The 21,852-nt window shown below is 33.0% G+C and overlaps 1 protein-coding gene across 1 annotated transcript; it reads right to left on the reverse strand.

The window, feature by feature from the left end:
* Positions 1-479: 479 nt before the first annotated feature.
* Positions 480-12,107, reverse strand: LOC139097525 (ABC transporter G family member 20-like). The gene is made up of 8 exons (XM_070649398.1): positions 11,911-12,107; positions 9,011-9,176; positions 6,320-6,342; positions 5,699-6,069; positions 4,729-5,279; positions 3,795-4,380; positions 2,621-2,981; positions 480-886 (listed from the first exon to the last, which is right to left on the reverse strand). Exons 2-8 carry the CDS (start codon positions 9,112-9,114, stop codon positions 660-662), a joined length of 2,223 nt encoding a protein of 740 aa, XP_070505499.1. The 5' UTR covers positions 9,115-9,176; positions 11,911-12,107; the 3' UTR covers positions 480-659.
* Between the last annotated feature and the right edge of the window lie 9,745 nt (positions 12,108-21,852).

The following is a 21,852-nucleotide window of genomic DNA, read 5'->3' on the forward strand; positions in this document are numbered from 1 at the left end:
ATAGGTGTCCAGAACAGTGGTGAGCAACTTGTATGAAACAACAAACTATTGTGCAGCTAATTAAGTCGATGCTTATCATCAAGATGTACCGGAAAATTAAAAGGTTATCCACAACTGGCCTAGGAGACTGAAGCAACAACACTTTTTTGAATTCTATTGTTCTTTTTGAAGAAAGGCCATTCCTGAGTTACATAATATGCAATCGGGCCCTTCCTAAGTTCATGTTGTTGATCAACACTTTATCACAGAGTTGGACAACCTTTATGCCACGATATACAAGTGTGACATTAAAAATTCTTGGAAACCCCATGAATAGGATGCCGAATGCGGTTTCGGTCCACACTAACAATCAAGATGTGCCGCGGCTCACAGTTCGTTCACCACTGCTTAATTACAATGTTAGAAAATACCCTGAAAGTTAAAAAAGCTTTTGAATTTTTCTGAAATGAACAAAAGCGTTTAAAATCTACATAAAAGAAAACTTTCTCATCTCCATCTCAAGACAACATTAAACTTTAATATCAGATATAAAATTTACAACATAAAAAGTACAAAAGGTAGAAAAATAATAAACAAATAATTAAAAAAAAAGCATTAAGGTAAGGAATATGTTACAATTAAAAAATAATAAAAAGAAATAAGCAATAAAGCACCTTAATTTATGTATTTCGACTATACTTTTTCCGTTTTAAACCTTGTAACCCTAAAAATACAGCAAAGAATGCCCAACTTGTCACGATTGCAGCACCTTTCAATACTGACGGATCGAAGAACGAGTAGCCCTTCATCATAATATTTCTTACAGCTATTGAAGGCAATGTGAATGGCATGCAATAAGATACATACTGCAGGAATACTGGCATGCCTTGAAGTGGCCAAAACATACCTGAAATTTAAAGAAAAAAGGAAATGAATTAAAAATCTGTCAAAAATATAAATGCAGACATTCAAGCTCAGCTTATGCAGGAAATTAATTCAATTTACGGTAATTATATATTATTAAGCATAGACTAACTGCTTTATAATGATACAAAAAGTGCAACGAGATGAATTATTCACGGTAAAATTGCTTAAACTCTATTATTGTATGCAAAAAGGTAGCAATTATCTGATGCCTTAATCAGTTATTATTTAAAATTATGATAAATTGATTCTAGGCTTATTATAAATTTTATGGATTTTTTGTGCATATTATTTCAAAATTTTTGAATTTTTGCGAATTAAGTGGTAAAAATTTGCATGTAGAATAGCGAAATGTTTTTGTAATCTTGTATAATTTGGCTCTGGATCTCAATTGATTTATGCGACTAGCAAGGCATGTAAGTAATCTTGTATAATGAGACTTTTCATGGCAGTTAGGGCTTGAAGCATGCATGCGAAGTCGGGCCATGAGTTTAGCTACAATAGAATCAAAGGTTGGGAATTGATCAAAGTGATTATAAAGTACCGCACACTTTGCCAAAATATGATTTCATGTACGATTAGGGGTTGTTCGCTCATTACGACACACTCTTAAAGAGGACTGGCTCGAAAGAGGTCAGATTTGAGGATCTGAAGAGAGGTCAGATTTGAGGTGAAACAGTTAAACATTGGATTATGGAAGTTGGAGGAGTTGGGTTTGGGCTTGATGTCAAAATATCGTTTTATCGCGTTACGTAAAAAGTCATTGCTCGATGTCGACTTGGATTTCACATGAAAAAGTCGACTAAATTCGACTCGACTCCATGTAACATTCGAGTTGATGTTAATGTAAGACAAAAAACTCATAAGCATATCCACAAAACTAAGCATTCCTAATCATAATAATTGAGTATACTCAAGAGAACGCTCATTTAGTTGAGTATGTTTATTGTATGTTTGGGGGGAACTTAAGTAGGCCTTCTGAGGGAGCTATAAATGCCTGTAACGACTTCATTTGTGTTTCTCCGGTTCCACTCCTATTCTTACTTCCATCATAAGTTCAGTCCTTGAAACGCCACTTTCAAAATAGTAATTTTAACCAAAATGTTTCCCAATAATAACCAATCATTATTATTTCAATTACTCCAATGAGTGTAAAGCTACTTTGTGATAATGAAGTTCAATTTCAGCATATCTAATTAGATTGATTTCAGTTAAATTCATTAGCCACGAAATGTAAGTGTCGCTTGTTTTTCACAATGTCTTTACTGCCGCTATTGTTAAAATAATAAATAATTTTTGCATAACCTTTTTGCATATAAATCATAATTAGATAACAGCGTGCACTTTTATTTCTGTGACTGTATGGCATTACAAATGTTAAAAATACGTATTTGCAATTAGAAGTTACAGACATAAATAAAAACGTGCCATAAAATGTAGTCAATGATACGAACTTGTTGACTGTTTAATTGACAAAGCACTGCTTGCCTCCGGATCATACAAAACCTGTTAATTTCCCATTGTCACATCTCATGAAGATTAACTTTACGACATAATTAATCGTCACATTCAATTGAGCAGTTTGTATTGGTCTGCCTGACTACTATTTATTACTATTCCAATTTTCAATTACAATTCGTGTTAAAAAGTTCATTGGAAATCCACATAAACTACTTAACATGCCATTCATTCATAAAAAAATCAATCGATTACTCACCAGCAAGTACAACCATTGGAGTAGCAATGCCAGTCAATACGAAATTTGCTTCTCTGAGATCATTACATTCAACAGATAACAGCATTCCGAAAAACATTCCCGAGTACGCGAGCATCATAAGCAGGAATATGACACCAAGATTACTTCCTTTATTTTCAGCACCAAAGACAAATGCGATAAGGAAGATTGTCTCAATAAGTTGAATGATCAAGACTGTAGAGTGTGTCAGGATGTGGACAAGCATAAGTTCCTTAAGCGTAACGCCAGCCAATAATGTTCGATTCCAGAAGCCTTCCTTTCGATCAGCAATGAAAATAGCAACAGTTAAACCAGCTGCGATGTAGAACATCATGACCATGATCTAAAATTAATGGAATAAATTAATGAGTTAAGCAATTAGTTAGGCACTAATCGAGTTATAATTTAATAAAAATATATGAAAAAAATTTGCAATTAGTTTGGATATTTGTCAGGTGTTATTCAAAAATGACGGCTAACACAATGTTCTGGTTTTGCATACTAATGTACTTGAATGTCATGAAATGGACAGCAATAGCTGAATTGGTAGTACTTTAAAAGTCTGGACTCAAAAAGACACATCCAGTGAAGTCTGGATAACAAAAAAAATTGACTTGATGAATGGAGGCGCCTCTAAAATGGAGTCCAGACAGCTTTGAGCAAATATAAGAATCTAAAGCAGTGGTGGGCAACCTGTGTGCCACGGCCGATTAGTGTTCCGGAATTTTTTTTTGAAAATGCCATGAACCGAACGCCGTATATTGCTACGGCACAGGATTACCATTTAGGTGTCCAATTGCGTTAGTTCGAGCAATGCCCTCAATTTTCCCATCCCTGTTACATCACTGCTAATCGACCCATTTCTCACAAACCCCACAAAAACTTGAAGACCCTCTTCATATCCTCCCCATACCCTCATAATTCCCAAACTTTATGAAATCTGTATTAAATCCAAATTATTAAAAGCTTTTAAAGCTCATCAAAGCTTCCGAAACTCAATAAACCAATTTGTCAGACCCGAAAGAAGACATACAGATAGCAAACTATCATAGCCTCCAAAAACCTTAAGCAAATATTTCAACTACAAAAATCATGAAGTAAAAAAAAATTCAGCAAAAAAAAAATTAATTTCAAGATTAACGACGTAAATATTTACCATTGGCGGTGCCATTGAATGCTTAAAGTCTGTATCGTAGCTACCGTAAATTGGCTGTTCAAAATTGACAGGAATATTTCCTAATTTCATTGGCAAATTACAGTCCGACATCATATGTTGTGTAAAGTTTTTGTACATTTGATAGAATTTTGATTGCAGGAAGAATGTCAATTGTAAGTCAGAATGGTCCATGTAGATGTCAATACGGCTATTGTCAGCTGATCCATCATCAGCATTACGACCTTCCTTCTGTACTGTATCTAATGCCTCTGTAAAGTTCTTTGCAAAATATAAAAATCCAATAATTTTTCCCTTCTTTGCATCCGCAAATGCCTCATCAAATGTCCTATAATGCTGCTTAATTGCCACATTATCTTGAAATTCCTGTATAAATCGACATGATACTTTGTGTAAATCGCATGTATCTTCATGTGCTATCGTTGTTATTAGTGATGAATTAAAGCAATCATTATAGTTTATTTCTTCATCTACAACGCCAAATTTAAGTCCAATGGGATTTCCACCGATTGCCATATAAAAGAATACAATCTGTAATATCGGCACTATACTCATGAATGCTACGCCACTGCAAAAGAAATGAATCAAATTAAAAAAAATTGAATAACTAGTATAGATGTGGTCACGAGTGACCGACGGTAGCGCATTTTCCCCGTACAGACAGACAGACGGACAGACAGACGGACAGACAGACGGACAGACAGACGGACAGACAGACGGACAGACAGACGGACAGACAGACGGACAGACAGACGGACAGACAGACGGACAGACAGACAGACGGACAGACAGACAATAGCGTCTTCACTTGAAGGAAAATGCGCTAAAAACGAAAATAAATTTCACATTTCGAAAATAAAAAAACCAAATAAATGTGAAAATATTTCGTAGTTACGTCACGTTAATAGATACTTACGCAGGTTGCCTTTTCATTTGCAAATAATTTTTAACAAATAGCGCTTGAAGTGTTGACCAAGTGTACTTTTTACGCTTGAATACAGTCGCTACGGTTTGGTGTGGTGGAGTTGGCTGTTCTTGTTCTTGACTAGTGGCACAATTATTGTTATGATTTTGAATATTATTATTGTTATTTGTTATAGGCACAATTTTCTTATCATTTCCATGCATTGGCTTCTCGCCTCTCTCCTGCAACTCTAAATTATCCATCTGTAATTCACTACATTGTTGTGCGGCTATCATGTCAGTGTCAACAGCATCTTCAGATACACCACGTTTCATGCATAACTTTAAGAATGCTTCCTCAAGGTTATCAACCTCGTGACGACTTATAATGTTAAGTGGCGTATCCTCAGCTAGAAGAATTCCATTCCGCATTAATCCACATCGATCTGCTTGCTTTGCTTCATCGATGTAATGTGTTGTGATGATTATTGCAAGCTTACTGGTTCGTGTTACATGCAGCATAAAGTCCCAGATCTTTTCTCTCAATATTGGATCTAGACCGACCTGTGAACATGTTAAGTAATTTTGAATTTTAGTCAATGGTTTTTAAAATAGACTTGAATGTTAGTTTTGTTTGCATTTCCGTATTTCAAGCATTTTTTTGCTGTTCGTGTGTTGCGGGTTTTTTGCATGATTATGTCATTAACAGACATTCATAAATTGCATATTAACGGCTAAAATTTGTTTGAATTTGGCTTTAAAATTCTTGAAATTCAGGAAAAATTAACAAAAAATTAAAATTAATGCGATTATAGCCTTATAATCGATTATGTAAGCTGAATCACAATGTTATTCACATATTAAACCTTAATTCATTGAATTATTCATGCCATAACTTGAAAATATTGATAGAAACTTGAAAATTCACTAAAATGCTCAGCAAAACTTATTCAAATTTTAAAAATCCGTTAAATTTAACTTACCGTCGGTTCATCAAGAATCAACAGATCTGGTTCATGAATTAAAGCAGCTGCAAATGAAACTCTCCTCATTTGTCCACCTGAACATTCCTCAACACGCTGATCACCACGTGGTAACTCAAGTAGTTTATGTAACATCTCGTACCTTTCTTTAAGCTTTTCATATTCCATTTGAAATATTTTACCAAAATAATAAATAGTCTCCTTGATTGTAAGCTCTCCAATTAAAGCTGTCTCTTGTGGCATATAGCCAATTCTGTGTCCTGCTTTTTGTATCTCATTTGCCTGTGTCTTATGTCCTAATGCGGTAATTTCACCACCATCTAATGGTATCATGCCGATTATACATGAAAGTAATGTCGTCTTGCCGCAACCTAAATTTGATTGATTTAAAAAATTGTCAAAATTGTTTCGTTATGCAAAAAAAATTAAATGACATCAAATTGGACATAAAAAGATATCAATCATTGTTGGCATTGGCCAGTGCTGCTCAAACTTTTTCGAACCGCGGCACATATTGGCTGTTGACACATGGTATGCGATTTATAGCATTTCATGACCATTTAACACTAATGTACCGCGACACAATGTTTGGACAGCACTGACATTGACCATAACACTAACCTGACGCGCCCATCAAGCCATATCTAAAAGGGTGTTGGAAAAAAATCATGAAATTAATGAATGAATAGTCAAATAGAAATGTTCGAAGGTGAAGATAACATTTGCTTATTAACTTTAACATTACACAGTGTATTGTGCGTGATCAACGGAACTAAACGTTTAATATTGATGCAATCATTTGTTTATGATCAATAAAGTCTCAATGAGATGTTTTGTACTTAATTTGTTAGGAATTTTAATTCCTGGGGATCATTCTTATGTGACGTCATCTTTGAACTTTTAATGAGAATTGCTCAATAGTCCCAGCTGCTTATTGACGATACTCGTAAAACACATTTGTTCAAACAATTATCAGTTGTGGCAACTTATTGGCATTTTTCAAAAAAGTCTCATGGATGCAACTTTCCATCAATTTTTGGATATACTCATTCAAATGATTAAGAAATCTTAATCTTTATGCAGATTTGTATTCATGGCACCAGATTCCTTATTTTGGGAATGCCTTTTCAGTTTCATTTATGTGTCCTTGAGTTTGATTTGAAAAGTCAAACTGCATATCATTAATATACTTGTTAATTGATAAATTAGACAAAATGTTTTGGAATTCCGGTTTGAAGTTCTAGAGAAAACAAACATATCCAATAGAATGGATGAAGAAACTGTTGATTTTGATTCTTAGATGATCTTTGGAACTCTAAGAAATTTGTCTCAACCCCTTAATCTCATCTCCTTATGAGAGGTTTGTATCAGTCCTCTATTCTTAAAATAGAAGCAATTGAGAAGCCCAAAGGCTCCACTTTGACTAGGTTCCTTGGTTTGATCCCCCTTGTCATTCCCCCTGAACATGATGATACCGTGTTATCATGCTCACTCTCTATTAGCATGCAAATCTATAATAATCGATAGAATACTTGAACAGACAAGGACCATTACTTGTCAATACTTGCCATTAATTGTCATGAGTATGATTACAAAATTAAGCATACTCAATTAAGTTGATTGAGTATATTCATGAGCAAGCTCAATTAGATGAGTTTACTCATTGACTGTTAGGGACAAGAGCTCTAACCATTTATATAATAAGCTGCAATGTGATGAGCTTTGCACGAATCCTTGTCATATCGACAGCACTCTTGAAACACAGATGCTTAGCTCTCTTATTTGGAGAATCGATCATATATGACTCGAAACCCAAGATCATTTTCTGCTCAGACACTCATTAATAAAGTATTTGTTTCAGTCCCAAAAATAAGTTAATGAGAAAATTTTAAGAAACTTTTATCAACAATATCCCCATCCAAATCCATTTGGACATCCTCAAAAACCAGAAAATCTGGAATAAAATTTCCGGCTTCCCCTAAAACTTGCCTAAAACTGGATTGGCTTCTTACCAAAAATACATTCGACACGTTTTTGATAAGTAAATATTATCACAAAACCTAATAACTTTAAGGTAGAATATTCAGCAAATAAGCTTTATTATTGTTGAATCTCGTGACATATTTTAATGGCAATTGTGATCATCTCCTAAAAAATTATAACAATCATCATGATCAGAAGCAATCTTCAGGTAAACGAACGTAAAGGCAATAAAGAAGTTTTGCAGATGTCTAGTTAAATTATTGTTATGGCTTTTTTCACCTCTAAGTTTCTTATTCTTCATCCTTGATTCATGGACTTTTAAAGAAAATCAAACTAATGAAGTACTTTGTTTATGAGTCTGCTCTAATTTTAATCAGTTGTGATGAAAGGCTCCTGCATGTTAATTTATTAAAATTTTATAATTCGCAATTTTGCGAATCATAAGAACAAATTAATCAAATAACCTTGAGGAAATAAAGATTTGCGCAGAATCAGAAAGGAAACTTTCAAGCACTTAAGTTAATATTAAGAAGGTTGAACCTCTGCATTAGAGATCTTATCTAGGGGTGTAGTCAGGAAATTCAATAACTTTTAGAAATATTTGCTAATTTCTTGTCTTCCGTGATTTGCTGTATTGTTTAAAAATTGAGGGTTAAAATGTTGGAATGGAATTCCTGCAAACGCCTTTCAATGGTTTATGATTGGAAGTTCAGCAATAAGGAAGATCCAGAAAATGTATGATTTATGCATGGCGCTTTGCCACATAGTCAAGAAACCCTCAATAGCTCAAACAGCTCAGTGGCAGGAGCATGTGACTGAAAATTGAAAGTTGTGTGGAAAATCCGACTCGAAATCTGTTATTACGAATTGTACGAATTGTATTTTTCTGCTGGATCCTTGTATCTTTCAAAGCTGTCCCAAACAATTCATACTGTTTGCTAGTAGATCCACTACATTTTTTGGTAGCGGGATGGATACAAGATTGCCCTGACAGCACCATAATGACTAATTTTGATCCATTTTTATGATGACTTAGGTGTTTGCCATATTGCAGTCACTCTGCGAGAATCCCATTCCCATCCCAGATTAAGCATGACACACAAAACAAAACTGTATACACGAATAGTTCAGACCTATCTAAAAGCCACTTTCTGACTACACCCTTGTTGACAAAAAAATCACCGCGTAAATATTTACATAACAATTTATCATATTACGATTGCATTTGATATTTAACACACAAGTTCCACTACACAGCATCTGTATCTTCAATGACTCGACAGAAATAAAGGTATAAAAGCTCAGAAATCCCCAAATAACAAAACTTACATAGAACCTGGAGCGACGGTCATATTCAATCGATTTAAGATGATTTTCGGATCTTTCGGCTTCCCATAATACTTGTAAGCACCGCGCACCTCCACAGCATACATGTCTGGTTGATCGTTAATCCGATTTGTCTCACTTTATTATTGTTAATGCCTTATGGATCCCTCTGTGGAATGCACACACAAATATGTCACAATAAATTTTTTTTGTTTATATTTTTTTACATAAAGACACTTCATAACACACATATACACATGAATTGACACAGAAACAATGAAGCACTGTCGAATATTTTCGTGATCAAACTTTATTTTTATGTAAAATGCTTCATGGGAATTTTATGTTTTAATTTTTTTCGATTGTTTTTGCTTACTTGCACCATATATAATTAAAATTATTTAATTCTTTTATGTTTGTCTCTTAATTTTCACAAAATTAGCGTAAATGACAATTATATTCATTTCATGTTTCAGAAAAACAATTAATTGGAATTACGTATTTCTTCTTTTTATTCATCTGCTGATTAATTTAACACAAAATTAATTTTTTAAGGTTTTTTGGAATTTTTTGCTTTGAATTTGAGGGGAAAAAATTGTAAATTGCTTAATTGTAGTTGATTGAGGTTTGGTACGGCTGTTCTTGCTGGGTAGAATCCCGAGCGACACAGTTGAAGAATGCTCCGACACGGACCTGTTTATTCCAAATTGCAACTAAATGGCTACCAAACGGAATGACTTATTACAATAGTAAAAGTGGAAGTTTAAAAGCCTCATGCAGAGTTGCAAAACAGGTGCCTGTGACAGGCTAAAACCCTACAAATTCTTGATAATTTGTATGGTTTTGTAGGAAAACTTTGAAATTGTGTGGTTTTTGCTTATCACAGGCACCTGTTTTGCAACTCTGGCTCCATGACAGAGCCTTCTAAATTTTGTCGCTCGGGTGGAATGATTGAATTCTGTTTTTGATTCTATAGAGTTTAGTTCAATAATTTTGAAATGAATTAGAATTGATATTTATCGACAGGTTGAAATTTTGATGGTTCAGACAGCAAACAAAGGATAAAAACTCCTGATTATTCCAAAAATCCAAGCACTATTAGCTTTAAAATATAAAGAATTGCAAAAATCGTGTCAGGAAATGCCAAGGAAATGCTGAAATTTTATTGAATTTTTTCAAGAATTTCCTAGCCTTGACAGCTACAAATTTAATTTTGAAACATTCAATTATAAAGCCACATTCACTTTTCATTCTCAAACCACGAATTTATTTAAACATTTGATATCTTTGCCCTGATTTTCTAATTTTAATGTGTCTGAGTTAGGGCTCAGACTTCAGTTTCCACAATTCAAGTCAAATACAACGCATTGGACTGTTTTTACAAAAATTAACCTAGTTAAATTAATGATTTTCTGTGCTTGATTTCTGATCTAATTTTGAATACTTTGAATGCATAATTGAGTACTCATTAGGGGTGTACTCAGAAAATTGGGAGTCAAGCTAACATCCCATCCCTTTCTGGCTATACCCGTGATTCTCATTGATACAAAACGCTATAAAATACCACAAAAATCCAAATCCTTGACATAAAGCTCTGCTAATCCACAATTTTAATAATATCTCAATTGACGTTGTCAAAAAAGCCACAACTTTTAATAAAAATCACTTCAATACAAGTCTTTCAAGACATTGACGACAATCGGAAGTGTTTACAGTCATTCTAAAAGTCACAATCAAATATTATTTATGCACAGTCATTGTCATTTTAAGTCACAAATCTCAATGTGATTCGCAGTTTGTCATCCGGGAATCTGAACAACAAAATATTTTCTTTTTTTATTTGTGCTGCTTCTTCTTCATCTAACTCTCTCATAATGCGTGTGAATGACGAGACTTTACATGTATGTGCATGTATATGGTATTAAAAACCAGTTTTCATATTTGGCAGAGTTTCTTTATCTTTTCATACATAGATTTTTTATTGTCAAGTGGAATTTTTGTGTCATCTTCTTGGATTTTTTATCGATCAAGCTATGTTTCTATGATCATTAGCACATGAATTAACTCATATGTGGTATGGAGATAGGAATTTTAATAGCGCGACATGAAGTAGAGTTTGGAGCAAGTCTGAAGGTACGGTATTTTGTAAGGGGGTTGGTAACGCCTTAGTTACAAGCTTTTAGGTCCAAAATTTGAATTATTGGCAAATTTGGTGATGAGGAGTTCCTCTACGTCAGTGCTGGACAACCTTTAATCCACATTGATTGTTAACCTCGATCGAAACCGTACAATTTATAAGGTTTATGGCATTTTGGCAGCACACTAGTGTACCACGGCACACAGGTTGCCTACCACTGCTCTATTTGCTACCTAAAGCCTCCTCCCCAGCCTCTACCCCAACTACATCTCTTAAAACACATTCTTTTTACAACAAATACTCAATACCGGATTGGTACATGTAACGGAGTCACACAGATACCAAAGAGAAAAGAGAGAGAAATTTTCACTTTCAAGAATTCATCATGTGGCCAAACGTATGGAATCGAGCAACAACAATTTCTTTGCCTTTATATAAAAAAAAATGAAATTGAAATTTGAAATCGAAATAATTTTTTGAAGAAATTAAATGGAATTAAGCAGGTGGTGTGTTAATAAAAAAAAATTGAGGAGGTCAATCTATGGTGTATGATGAGTGAGACTAAAGGAAGGTCACGCAGTACATATATATAAAAAACTTTCAACAGACAAAAAAAAAATTGACCACAATTGCATAACATGGAATCAATGTAAACAATTTTTTCACTACAACTTCTTCTTCTTCATCATCATTTCTCTTATTGAACTCAATATGTGTACACACAGTAATAACTTTTTCACAAAAAAAAAGAAGACAATGGCAATACCTATTTACTTGTAATACACTCTTATGTACTTTCACATTTGTGACGATCGATGAATATTATTTTTTGGTATTAACTTCTTCTTAACTATAGACGCGCCACGGCTGATGAAAAATAAAATAAAAAAAATTAAAGAGATTTAATATTTATTTTTCTGCACGATCGACACGACGTCTGAAAATGAACTAAACGATAATTGAGACTGAGCGAATAACAGTCTCGAATATCTTGAATATTATTAACATGGAAATAAAGTCTTTCGATAGCTTTTTTTTCTTCTTCTGTTTTCGGCAGTGGCTTCGCTCACGTTTTACAACCTGTTAATGTATGCTTATTCTCTTTTTCTCAATCAATTCTCTTTTTTTGTTCAACTTTTACGTTGATTTGTAAGAAAAAATTAAGTTTTTGGTAAGTTTTTCATTTGATGAGTATGCTCGTATGGGCACACCGTATGGATTAAAAATGTAATGTTTTCAAATTACTGTAATGTACAGCTGTCAGGTGCGTAGCTGTAATATGAAGATGTTCAAATTGTGTCAAGTTCCTTTAACTTTGCACTTGATCATGAATCGAGCAAGATAAATTAGGAGATGGAGTTCATATGAAGTCTAGATTGATCTGCTTCATTCAAAATTCGAGTCAATTTTGAGAATTGGGTCCAATCGGTCGATATAAACAGCAGAGACATATTGAGGCGGAGAGGTTGGAAGTTAAGTCACCCCTTCCCCTTCCCTTATTTGAAAATTATCCTTTAATTCGCTTTGATGAATTGTCATTCAATTCTGCGCAGTTGCATGGCCCAGGGTACACCAATACAATCTACCTACCTAACTAATAACACCATAAAAGCACCCGATTCCGACTAGACTTTTCCTGGGATCGAACCCGTGACGTTAGAGTCGATAGACTAACCACTACGCCATTGCTGCATTTTACTGCAATAATTTGCAAGGGTTTTCCGCGATCCATATTCAAACCCTCTCCCCATCACTACCCTTGCACCCTAACAGAGCTATCCCTACCAAGCTATAACTCTATTTAATCTGATGCCTATAACCTACCAACCTCTAAATTGCAATTATTTTTAATTGTCTAGAATACTACCTCAAATTAAAATATACTTCAAAAAGATTACATAATCGACTTGTAAAATGCATGAAGCACGTAAGCTGCAGCTTAGACTCATAAGCCCAACAAAAACATTACTCATAGCATGAAAGATTTAATTCTTTGAATTTTACGAAATGGAGTAGGTATCTTATGAAACATAAACATTCACTTATCCAAGACTTTAAAATTTTATTTCACTTTTATTTGCATAAAAATTATTATAATCATCTTATTAGGAACGAAGATGACTGCACGGTGTGAACATTGATGAGAGTGAGAGAATAAATATAAATGAGTATAGCTCTTTTATCTCATGACAATATGTATTAATAAATAAGAAATACAGGAATTGCATAAGTTAAGAGTGCATTCTCACATTTTATTGAAGAGTTTCTCGTATTTAATTCAGTTTATAGAGCGGAATCAAAAGTAGTTTGGTAGGTCACTTTGTTCTTTTGTTGGGAAATTAATCCAGTTTTATATAAATGTTGTAAAGCAAGTTATGAAGTGACAACATTAGGAGAAAATCATGAAACTTCCTAATCAATTGAAAGAAAAATCAAAAGACGTTAAATTTTGAATTTCTTACAATTTTTTTCATTTGTTTACAAACAGTTTTGATGAGAAAATTATTAAAATTTGTAAATTTTAGCTAATTGGAGTGAATTAGTTAAGAAAATATGATGTTAATTGCTTTGCTCACGTTTGTTCTACATTTTTTAATCATTTAAACGTTTAAAAAACGTGTAATTAAGTAAAAATTAAAGATCAAAGTATTCATGTGGAAAAAATTTTTCGAAATCGAAATTCGAACTTCTTATATCGAGTATTCAATCAAATTGAAGCTTATTTGACATTACCTTAACAATACAGCAACTTACAACCTTATTGCAGTTTTAAGTACTTATGTAACATCAACGTGCCTTCCATGCAAAATAAATTGCATTCCTTAAAATGCGTTACAACGCAATATCACCTTTAATCTCTCAAATAAAATGCACAATTTTGCACAACTAGGTAGCAAACAATTCGATGGAATGAAGGAAAATTGCGAAATTATTTTAATAGCCTTCAAAGATCAAGGTTAAGATTAATACTATATTTACAGTACATTACTATGTGTGCCATTAATAGAAACAAATTAAAAATGGATTTAATGGCTGATTATCATTCACTTACGTATTAATTAAATAAATCAAACGAAAATATCTTCTGACTTATTGCTGAAAAAAAGCTCAAAAATTTATTGCCAATTTTTTTTTAGCGGAATTGCCAAACCTCTTTTCACTTTCTTTAAATATAAAAAATCATTATGAAATGTCTGCAAAAAAAAAAGTTAATTTTTATTGAATGTGCTGTAAAAATAATAATTTTTTTTCGAGTACCTCAGACATCAAATCTCTGTCAAGCATGTTGCCTTGATAAAATACTCACTTCTGGTTGTGTGTATATCTTTACCTTTTTCATTGATTGCTTATTTGATTCATGAATTTATGTATTTTAACAATTTAGTTGATTGGGGTTTGTTTGTAAATGACGTGCAGGATGAACTGTACCGGATCTTGAATGTTTTTCTTAGCATTTCCTGGTTCCTGGTTGGTACGGTACGGTACTAACCTCCCTGAACATAATAACTGAAAAACCCCATATAGACATCATTTCTAACTGTCCCCAACATGTACAAAAGAGATGAAAATGAAAATGAGCAAAGATGAATGAATGTGGTGCTGAATATTTACACTCTCAGATGAGATGTGTCATGAATTTAATAATATTGATGGAATTTTTCATCACAATCTTTTTTTTGAAAACAACCTTCACGACATAATAACGATAGAAGAGGCGAAGAGACTTTCGCAAATATTTTTGTCCGTAAAGAGCTTTGAATGAGTTTTTGGATAAGTGGCTTATGCATTTTTTATGGCATATTTTTTATGATAATGATTACGAGTTTTGGAATGCATTTGTGATGATAGTGAGAGATGATATGGATGCGATAACTTGGTTGATCAGCACAGTTTTACTTATTATCATGTCTATGAAGAGACTATCTGTCCTACGGATAAGTGTCCGAGTTGCAAAATTCAGTAAATCACACCTTTTTGTTGTTAAGACAATGTTTCGATGCTGTAAAGGTATTAATCATGACTCTGTGACGTTTTGAAGTTTACAACTGAGCGACGTGAGTGTTGACTTAACAACTTTATTATGCCATTCGGGCAGAATTGACAGAATATTACTAAATATGTATCAGATTATTGGTATATGCATTCTTGATTCATACACGATTAGGACATATTGTGATATTGTCATGGCGGGGCCTAATTAGCTGTATAATTTGATCCAAAGATTGTTAATTGCTTCAAGAGCTACTGACTCAATACCGTGAAGTCAACATTTGAATGTGTACCGATCGGGTTGAGAGATTTGATTACAGATTCAGAGTGAGATTGGAACCCACGCTCTTCAACATCTAGTTCATTCTCTCATCACAGAGCTATAAAATGCTAGTTCCATATGTGGCTTTCTAATGTATTATTGATTCTTGTTTTGTATTAACTTACTCAAGTCCCAATCAGTCATGACAATCCAAAATCTTCCAATATAAATAGAAATCTGATATGAAGATTCTCAAAGCCTAAACTTAAAAGTACCAAAACAAAATACTTTGCAGATTAATTGCACATTCTAATGATGAATCGCTATTATTTATTACTTTACTCATTAACTTCACCAATAAAAAAAAATTAAGAAGCGATCAAGAAATGAAAATAATAAAACTTAATTCAAAACGGAACCGCAGTATTAAATGTACAAATTCCAAGAGAACTCTGTTCAATCCACAAGATAAGTTCAACGTTATGAAGAGGCTTAGAAAAAAATCTGTTCATTTGTTGAACAGTTATAATTACGAACCTAGCCCATAAGCTAGTCATTCAAACTAAACAGACACAATAACTTGTTTTTCAGCAGATGTATCATTACCATGTGCTGAATTTTCGCATAACTTTTGTTTATATTTCAAGCTATGATTCAAGCATTTTTAGGTTGATAAACTTTAAAAAGCATTGTGTTCCGTAATAAACGTGATATGGTAATGATTCCGCATGTATATGTATTGAACATATTAAATTCACATGTCGTGATGCCCTGCTTAGTTACAAATCATTCTTTGCATGTCGTATGCGGCACTTCCTATGATTAAATTTTTAATTCTCAAATCAAGATGATCTCGAAACAATTAAAGACTCATGCCTTTGTCTATAAAGTCATTATAGTCCATCTATTGTGACATAGACAGGCAGTTAGTGTCGAATTCATTAAATTTGCATGAATAGCTCAACGATTTTTAATGTCAAGTGCTATAGAAAGCACCTTCATCACCGTTGATGGTGTTGATGTTTTGATACGTGTTCAAGTCAGTGAAACTGACAACATGACTGCTGCATATATTCCAATTCATGTTCATAGCATGATAACGCATCCCATGTAACTATTGTCAAGTACATCCAGATGCTTTACGTGATGTAAGATTAAATGTTCAAACTGTTACATTAAATAGGAACTTGTAATAACAGCAGTGGATATAAATGATACAAAAGAAAAGAGTACATGACATGTCCTTGACAGTGAGTGGAACAATCGCAGTAGATATCAAATGACAAAGTAGTAAGATGCTTAATAATAGTTTCTTTCAACAAAAAATGAGGTAAGAGGGGTCATGTCTTGTCTCTTATCAAGTTGTTGACTTTTTATATTCGTGCTGAGTCATTTAATGGAAGGAAGACAAAGTTAATGACGCTGACAGGGTATCTTCGTGACTTTTAAATGGTTTGCCGTCAGCAAAGTGACTTAGTTGTGATAAGAATAAGGCATAGCTTCAAATTAGAGAAGCTAAACTCATATTAAGTTCCAATATACTACTCCAAACTGTGTTAAAATTGTAAAAACTATGAATTTCAGCCAGACTTAGAAAGAAAATGTTTCATTTTGGCTATTTTAAATGTGACAAAGAAGGACATTTGACTATCATTTATCTCGTGTTCAAGGTAGTTGTTATTTGACTTTATTGGATGAAAAGTTCAAACTTAAATTATCTCTTTTCTAAAACCAGATTGGTTTAAGCTATATTTGAAGGTATTTCAGATTCGCAAAAGTTGAGTAATTGTAGTCGATTCCCCGATTGAGACATATTGAAATGTTGCAATCAGGTTGACAATAGATTTAGATAGTCGTTTGGTGAAAACAACCGAATTTGCCGATTGGCTGTAAATTGGTTCTCTAAATCGCTTAAGTACAGGGGCGTAGCCAGACAGTAGAGCGGGGCTTGAGGGAGGAAGAGTTGTATTATTTTGGATAAATCTCCAAAATTTAGTAAGTTTTGGGATTTTTCAAGAAAAATTCTAAAAATTTGAAGAATTTTTTCCAAATTGGGATGTGAGCGTCGACTCCCAACTTTCCAGCACCTCTGTTTACACCCCTGCAAATCTAGGCATCTTCTAGCTACTATACCTGCTGTCAGTATACAGCCTATTGAATTACAAATCCAATTTTCTAATGCCCACAGCGATTACATAGATATTGTCATCAAAATTGACAAAAATTCATTCTAAATTGACTCAAAGTCCTTCTGAGAAAGTTGCACAGTGATATAAAATCCAAAACAACAATTGTCATGCTAATTTTTGTTAAGCCTGACAAGTTTATCAACTCTTTCGCATTGCTACTGACAGTTGAACGTGATATAGATATAACTATATCAGCTAATACACCTACATTAACTCAAAAACACTTGTGCATTAAATGTAAGACACGAGGGACTCACAACAGCATGAAGTTCAAGGCACTTAACCTTTTTTATTATTCAACATTACGCAATCTGGATTTGATTTGCTGATGATTACGATATAAAGCGGAATAAAGTTTCAAGAGTCAAAAAGTTCGGAACTAAGAGGCTTTTAAGCTTTTGTGAAGTGTTTGGGTTTCAAGACTTGATGATTATTTAAGTATTTTAATTAAGAATTATCATCTTTGCATGATTTCTAATTAATTTACAGTGAAAGTGATTTTAAGATGATCTTGAATAGTGCTAAAAGTATCATTGACCTTTAAGTATCATCTTTGTGGATTCTGATATTAATTTTCAATAGAATTTATAATTTCTGATTCTTTATTAGCAATTCATTATCGTCCAATTAGTACAGAAGCTTGAATATTGAATAATTTTGTAGTTTCATTGAAGATTTTACGATGAATAATACTTGGAGTAGCACTTGATTAACGCGGAATTGGCATTGACAGTTATTTAGTTCTATTATTACTGTCATAATTCTTAATGAATTGCATATTGTTATTTTGAGAATATTTCAACTGTCATTTAATATTTGAAATGCATTTGCAACCATAATTACCTAGTTGATTTTCCCCTTTCTATAGTTGCAAACCCCGTTCATAGAAATTTATAGAAATATTTAGTTTGTTTACAATCTTCAAACAATAAACATCTTTTAAATTGTTAAGTAACCAACTGTACAGCAATCATTTTGATTACAGAAGATTAAACCTCTAATTACAATTAATTCTTAGCAATTTCCCAGTAAAATCACAAGTCAAGTAGAGATTAAAAGTAATGCGAAGCTGCACAAAGATAAACACAATGTTTTGACGACTTTACAGTCTGAGATAAAGTTGTTAAGTATATAGATACTTAACAAGCAGACATCATCTTCTTTCAAAAGAACAATGGAGCTATTTTTAGGTACTTATTGGACGTCACATTTTGTGACAAAAATACTTGAAAATTTCGCAACATTTTGCGACTGTATAGCCACAAAATCAATACCTCGACTGTTCCTTAACAACAAAAAAGTCGGTGCTGACATTGATTCTCAAAATGACAAAAAGCTGACTAAGTGAGAATTTGAATTTCCATAAAAAATAATACCGTAGCAATCTGTACCTTCGAGATTTAGTATCGTTCAGCAGATATAACCGAATGACGATTGGAAGTGACATCAACAACTTCAAATTGAAGAAAAGTTTTCATCCTGAAATGTGGATAAAATGATAAAACTCATTGAATCGAAACTGCAAATTCCGATTAAAGAGGTAGAAAAAAAAGTCATGACTCAAAGCACTTGCATCTACCTGCAAAAACCGTAGATCATCAATACACGTCAATGATAAATTTTTTAGTGCTTTTTGCAATCAACTTTTTACAGAACTCAATTATTGGATTTTACATCTCTACGATTATGTACGTACCTAAAGCTCAGAAATGAAATGCGAAGCTTTATTGCACTTAATCAATTGAAACTGAAAGGTGGAAATGTAAGTTTTTTATTGGATTTAAATTGAACAGATGTAAAAATATGTTTTTTATGAGTAGTACAGACATGAGTAGTTTAATCCCTGAATTCTGCATTTTTTATGTAGTCAATATGAATTATTTGCAAATATTACTTAAGGATATGCATTCAGAGGAAATTGAATTTATCGGTTTTCAAATGTCTTATATTTCATTTCTGTTTATGACGTTTTACTTATTGTACGATATGTGTAATAAAGCTTTTGACACTATTGTGCTTTAGATTTTAAATTAGTTTAGAAGTTGTGGTGTCTGTGCAGAGTGGGATGTGGGGTATCGAGTCATACATAGGCGTATCATCTAGTGTGAGGGTAAGGCCTCTTGGGCCGAGTGGTTAGGCAACAGACCGGAAATCTGTATTACTCTTTTGTGAGTTTATGAGTTCTATTCCCAGAGACAAAATCTGGTAATACAAGGATTGACACAATGTTCACGACATAGCAGAGTGTACCATTCCAAAAAGACTCTCTTAATGATATTTAAAAGATTTGAATTAGATTTAGAGCTGGTGACTTGAATGAGACCAAAATTCCATGTTCCACGGCACACGCAACACACGTGTCGACATCCAGGCAACATGATGTTATCCTAGTAACCTCGTCATGACATTCGAAACAGACAAACTCACTTATATTTAGAATTTTAATGTCAAAATTGTCATATCTAACCAAAAGACTTTGGACCCGCTTTCTTCTTACTCGATGTCTGATTAATGTCTGCCCAAATAGCAGGATGTAGAATTCTTTTTCAAATTAATTGCATTGTATTGTTTTGAAAGTCAATTCTGAAAATTAAAAATAACTTTATAATTTAGAGACATGCTTGATTAATCTCCATCAAATACATGTCTAAGCTAACATTTCCGTAATTTGATCTAAAATTTGACTTAATTTACCTCAAGAACATGTTATTAAACTTTTTTTTGGTAATTTTTCTTTGCCTCAACTTCTTTATCTAAAATTAAACGACCGTAAATTCCCCAAAAGAGACTGTTCAAAGATTAGTAACAAGAAGAACATGTTCAGTTTGTTGTGGAAATTCCAAAATCCAACTTTTTAATTTGCGTGGAATATTTTATTACACAGAATATTCTTACACGAATTCATGAATAAATTACATCAAATAACACTCAACAAGTTGTGTCAAACTGAACGACATGTAACAAATATTGATATTTCTACTCCAACCCAAAAAAAGAGAGTCTTGACACAATAATCTAAATTGAACTGTGATTGTAATAACATGAAATTGCTCAAAATTGAGATGTATAACAATATGACTCCGTCATGTTATTCTATACAACAATATAGAATTGAGGAAAAATTGAAGCCCTTATTTAGAATCAATTTGTATAGAAATTGCCATTTTCTTCTTCGAGCTTCAGAACCAGATGTCGATGAATTTTCTACACAATTGGAATTGAAAAACATTTTTTCTATTTCATAGAACGTGACAGGATAATAATTTTGTAATTGTTGGATTTTAAGTTACAAGAACTTTTATCATAATTGCCACGTTTACAATTAAAATTTTTGAATAGAACATCTGTATCCGTTCGAGTCGAATCGGATATTGAGCTTAAAGCAGGGGGAATTGATTTGTGATAATGTTGATGCTGAATTAAGATTTATTAAATTTTTCCTAATTTTACAGATTTCATTAACTGCATTTTACTATGTTTTACTGCATGATTCGATGTTTTGCTACATTTACCGATGTTATGCCACATGTTTTAATGTTTTCCTTAATTTTAGAATGCTTTGTCAAGTTTTTTGAAATTTTCAATGTTTTTCGACGGTTTTATTATCTTTTATCAACTATTTTAGATGTTCTTCAATATTTTACTAACCATTTATGATGTTTTACTCCAATTTGCGATGTTTTACAATGTTTTGTGTCCATTTTAGAATGTTTTGATGTAAAAATCACCAAGATTAAGTAAATTTCAAAATAAATCCATTTTACACAAACCTAAATTCCCCCTACCATACAAATTCATCACAAATTCCATCCATTGAAAAATTTGTAATTGACTTTCAAAGAAAAATTCCCAACAATGCTTCACTTCTGTCAATGTATGTACAATGACTGGCACAGAAAATTTAATCTTGTGGATAAATTCATTCAATTTTTCATATTTTACACAATTTTACAGTCGATAAACTTTAAACTGAATGCTACTTCATTATGTACACAATTTTCAAAGACCATTTGCTTGTGACAGTTGACAATGATGCATTTTACTTTTTCATGACCCCTATTTAATGTCTTATTCTGAGAGAAATGTTGTTGAACATGGTCAGGTTCATGAAACTTGTCAAAGGGTTGTAGCTGGTTCACTGGAATCATTAATAGCTGATATGATCAATATTGTGCTGCTTGATGGATAATTTCATTCTTTCTGCTATTCTGAACACTCCATGAACTTAAACAACATTTACAAGACGTAAGCAGATTCTCTATTGACA

Source organism: Chironomus tepperi, unplaced genomic scaffold (assembly GCF_022539635.2).
Source record: "Chironomus tepperi strain 1889 unplaced genomic scaffold, CSIRO-AGI_Ctep_v1 contig_424, whole genome shotgun sequence".
Classification (NCBI taxonomy): Eukaryota; Metazoa; Arthropoda; class Insecta; order Diptera; family Chironomidae; genus Chironomus; species Chironomus tepperi.